Source organism: Tinamus guttatus, unplaced genomic scaffold (assembly GCF_059628265.1).
Source record: "Tinamus guttatus ecotype Peru unplaced genomic scaffold, ASM5962826v1 Tinamus_guttatus_pri_ptg000370l, whole genome shotgun sequence".
Lineage (NCBI taxonomy): Eukaryota > Metazoa > Chordata > Aves > Tinamiformes > Tinamidae > Tinamus > Tinamus guttatus.
In genome coordinates this window covers 57,524-62,055 of record NW_028288904.1, presented here as the reverse complement: position 1 = coordinate 62,055, position 4,532 = coordinate 57,524, and the positions used below count along the sequence as shown (strand labels likewise).

At 49.0% G+C, this 4,532-nt stretch overlaps 1 protein-coding gene across 1 annotated transcript; it reads left to right on the top strand.

Moving 5' to 3' along the window:
* Positions 1-3,444: 3,444 nt before the first annotated feature.
* On the top strand, positions 3,445-4,532 carry LOC148593579 (uncharacterized). Its single transcript, XM_088530389.1, has 2 exons — positions 3,445-4,372; positions 4,483-4,532. The coding sequence occupies exons 1-2, from the start codon at positions 3,445-3,447 to the stop codon at positions 4,530-4,532; spliced, it is 978 nt and encodes a 325-aa protein (XP_088386515.1).

Below are 4,532 nucleotides of genomic sequence, written 5' to 3'. Positions count from 1 at the left end.
AGACAACACTCTACACTGATCGCCCGGAAAAGGTTCCTACCGGAATAAGAGGACCGCTGCTCGTAGCAGGCAGGCCCACCGGTGCCTTGCTCCTAGGACGCTCGTCTACCTCGATGTTGGGGTTGTTTGTGTTACCTGGAGTCATCGATGCCGATTATACCGGAGAAATATGCCTGATGGTATACACACCCTTTCCACCCATTACAATTGATAAAGGACAAAGAATCGGGCAACTGATTCCAATACCCCATTTAGCGGCGGAAATTTCCCCCAAAGATGAACAACCCCGGGGTGACCGAGCTTTTGGCTCCACAGGGCTCACGCTCCTCACTGTCGATCTATCGGAACGGCCCAAAAAGGAGGTGCGGATAACATTTAAGGGGGAAACGATAAAAATCGCAGCCCTATTGGATACCGGAGCCGATACAAGCCTTATCTCTCCTGGAAGCTGGCCCAGTCGCTGGCCTACCTTGGCATCAGGTCATACCATTACGGGAGTAGGCGGCCTTACACTAGCCAGAAAAACCCCCTTGGTAGGAATATCGTTGGAAAACAACCACGTCAGGGCGGCGCTCTCTGTAGTTCCGCTACCCCAGTCCGTACAATGTCTAATCGGCAGGGATATACTGGCTCAACTGGGGGTTATACTAACCAACGAACACCCTTTAATCTGAATGCCATTGCTTGGTCATTCCCGTTGCCACTAACCTGGAAATCGGATGATCCGGTGGTGGTTAAGCAATGGCCGTTGAAACGGGAAAAGTTGGAGCAGGCCCATTTGCTTGTAGAAGAACAGTTTAAACAAGGACATTTACAACTCTCAACGAGTCCCTGGAACTCGCCCATATTTGTGATCAAGAAAAAATCGGGCAAATATCGCTTGCTCCACGATTTACGGGCTGTTAACGCCCAAATGGAACCGATGGGGGCATTGCAGCCTGGACTTCCAAACCCAGCCATGATTCCTGAGGGGTGGGACGTTCTGATAATAGACCTCAAGGACTGTTTCTATACTATACGGTTACATCCTCGAGATTCCAAGCGATTTGCCTTCACGCTCCCTGCCATAAACAGGGGCGAGCCAGATAAAAGATATGAATGGACAGTTTTACCACAGGGTATGCGCAATTCCCCTACCATCTGTCAGTTATTTGTGGATGCGGCTCTTCAACCAATCCGCCGAGCTATGGCAGAAACTCTAATTTATCATTATATGGATGACATTTTGTTCGCACAAGCGCACCAGTTCACAGACAAACAACTGCAGTTCATTACTGATATGCTCGCCCGGCAATCACTAGTGATTGCACAAGAAAAAATACAACGCGATCCTCCCTGGAAATACTTGGGCTGGGCCATAACGAAGCAGTGTATACGACCGTTGAAACTGCAAATCGACACAAAGGTCACCACACTTAACGAAGCACAACGTTTACTTGGTGACCTACAATGGCTAAGGCCCGTCGTTGGCATTCCCAATCACCTTTTGCGGAAGCTGCAACCCCTGCTAAAAGGCGTAGATCCTTGCACGCCGGTCCACTTGACAGAAGAACAGGTGACGGCAACGCGCCTCATTAGCCAACGCGTGTCGGAAGGCTTTGTATGCCGTCGTCAACTTGCACCTATTGATCTCACTATATGGTTTAATCACGATCACCTACTTGGTGCACTGACTCAATTAAAGAAAACGGGGGAACTAGGGGTGTTGGAATGGCTGGCCCTACCCTTACAACATAGAAAAACATTAACAACAAAAATTGAAGACGTAGCAGAACTAATAAAAAGGGGTCGCCTACATGTCAACGAAATAGATGGACAGGATCCTGCAACAATAAATATACCCATGGAGAAGGCCACCCTCGACTGGTATCTGCTCAACTCTCAGGAATTGGCAGTAGCACTCCTAGGAAGCAGTTCCAAGGTGCAAACAAGCCCTCTGCAGCCAAAAGCATTACAATGGCTGGGGGAGTGGGACTGGATAACGAAACCTTTGAGGGAGGATAGACCAATCCCCGATGCCACGACAGCGTTTACTGATGCCGGAAAGAAATCTCGAAAGGCTGCTATTGTATGGAAAAGGATGGGCCGCTGGGAGCAACAGATACTGGAAGCGGAATCAACGGACAGTTTACAGACTCTTGAACTATTGGCTGTCGTGTGGGCAGTAACCCACCTTTTGGGACCGCTGAATGTGGTCTCGGACTCTCTTTATGTAGTGGGAGTGGTTGCCCGGATTGAAGATGCATCAATTAAGGAAGTTAACAACCAGAGACTATACCAGCTGCTTCTACAATTGAAAAGGGCCCTGCGCTCCAGAACCTCGCCATACGCGGTTCTGCATATACGAAGCCATAAATGGGACCTTGGACTGGGAGAGGGCAATGCATTAGCAGATAGACTAGTAATGTCGGCCCTCGACGTAGGGCAACAAAAAATGGTTTTGGCCAGGGAGGCCCACGATAGGTATCATCAAAATGCGAAGGGTCTGGCACGGCAATTCTCCATCAGCATAGCCAGTGCTAGAGCCATAGTCAGAGCCTGTCCGGTCTGCAGTCAACACAATGGGGGTGTAGGATTAGGGTGTGGTGTTAACCCAAGAGGTACCCAATTTAATGAAGTGTGGCAAATGGATGTCACTCACTTTGCTACTTTTGGGAGGCTAAAATATTTGCATGTAACAATTGACACGTACAGCAGGTACATCTGGGCTACAGCACAAACGGGAGAGAGGGCGCTTCATGTCATAAGACACCTCTCTAGCTGTTTCGCTGTCATGGGAGTTCCAAAAATGATTAAAACAGATAACGGACCCGCTTATGTCAGCCAAAAGCTAAGAACTTGGTTGGAGAATTGGGGGGTGAAACATGCCACTGGAATCCCCCACTCCCCAACAGGCCAAGCTATAGTAGAAAGAGCAAATCAAACCTTAAAACGGTACCTTCTCAAGCAAGATGAGGAATTAGACCCCCAAACCCGACTCAGCAAGGCAATGTATGTGGTCAACCATCTGTGTGTGTTTGGTGAAGGTGGGGCCCCTGCCGCTGTTTTGCACCGGCCCCCCCAGGAAGACAAAGAGAAAGATCAGGCAGTATGGGTCAGGTACAGGGACCCACGTACAGGCATTTGGCAGGAAGCCGCTAAGGTGCTTTATTGGGGAAGGGGTTACCTCTGCGTTTCCACACCAACAGGAACCGTCTGGGTACCAGCCCGGTGGACCAAGCCCGCTCTGAATCGACACTTGGAAAAAACGAGCACCCCGTCTGAGGAAGAAGCGGTCGACAGTGAAGAAGGAGGAAGACAAGACGACGACTAACAATGCTTCTGCTACTAATACTTTACTATTGTTGTTGTAGTAATTTCGCAATTTATGTACGCCCCCAGCCTAAAGCAAATGTATGGGTAACATTGGCTAATCGGACTGGGCAGGATTCAATATGCCTAAGCATGTCCACACCCGGTAACCCTTTCTCAACGTGTTTAGTGGGAGTCCCTTTAGAACAATGGCCAATCCCGAGGGAGGTTGGCTCCTTAAATGCGAGTAGCGAAGGGAAGAAGGTGATGGATGATTGGGATACTTGGATCCCGCACCTGCCCCGGGCTCCCCTAGAACCCCAAGAGTTGGAAATCTTAGGCTCCTTGCATGCAGACGTCTGCGTTAAGTTCAATTGGACTAGTGTGTTACGAGGGACCGGCATGAACCAAATATTACCCGTGAATGTTTCTGCATCCTGGGGGAACGAAACCTTATGGTGTAATTACACCTCTAGCAATATATCAAAATCAAATAATGCCCCACTGCAATTGCCATCGGGAATCTTTCTGATTTGCGGTGATAGGGCCTGGCAGGGCATACCTTCCAGGATGATAGGGGGTCCCTGCACCCTAGGGCGATTAACGCTCCTCACCCCCAATACTTCCATGATCCTCGACCTGCATCGTAAATTTGGAAGAGTTAAAAGAGGGATTTACTCTCACCAATTTCAAAAGGAATGTGATTCTGAGGCAAAGTTCTGGTCCAAGGGAGAGGTAATTGCAGCATCCATCCTGGCGCCCGGGGTCGCAGCAGCACAGGCCCTCACTACTCTCAGAAAGATGGGATGTTGGCTTGCGAAACAAACAAACGACACATCCCGAGCAATTTCTGATCTCTTAATGGATGTGGACTCTGTCCGACATGCTACTTTGCAAAATCGTGCTGCCATTGATTTTCTGCTCTTGGCCCACGGGCATGGGTGTGAGGACTTTAAGGGGATGTGCTGCATGAATCTCTCCGACCATTCTGAATCGATTCACCGTAGCCTCCAAAACCTAAGAGATCTCACTAATCAACTACAAGTGTCCTCTGGTTTTGGTTTTGAGGATTGGCTTAAAGGTTTTGGTCTAGGTCCTTGGGTCACTTCAGCACTAAGAGGTCTGGTTACTATGGTTCTTATGATAGTGTTACTTTTGCTTATTATGCCTTGTATGTTTCGCTGTCTGCAGCAGATGCTAATGCGAGCCGTCGAAGGCCGTATGAGCCTCTTAGCTCATAA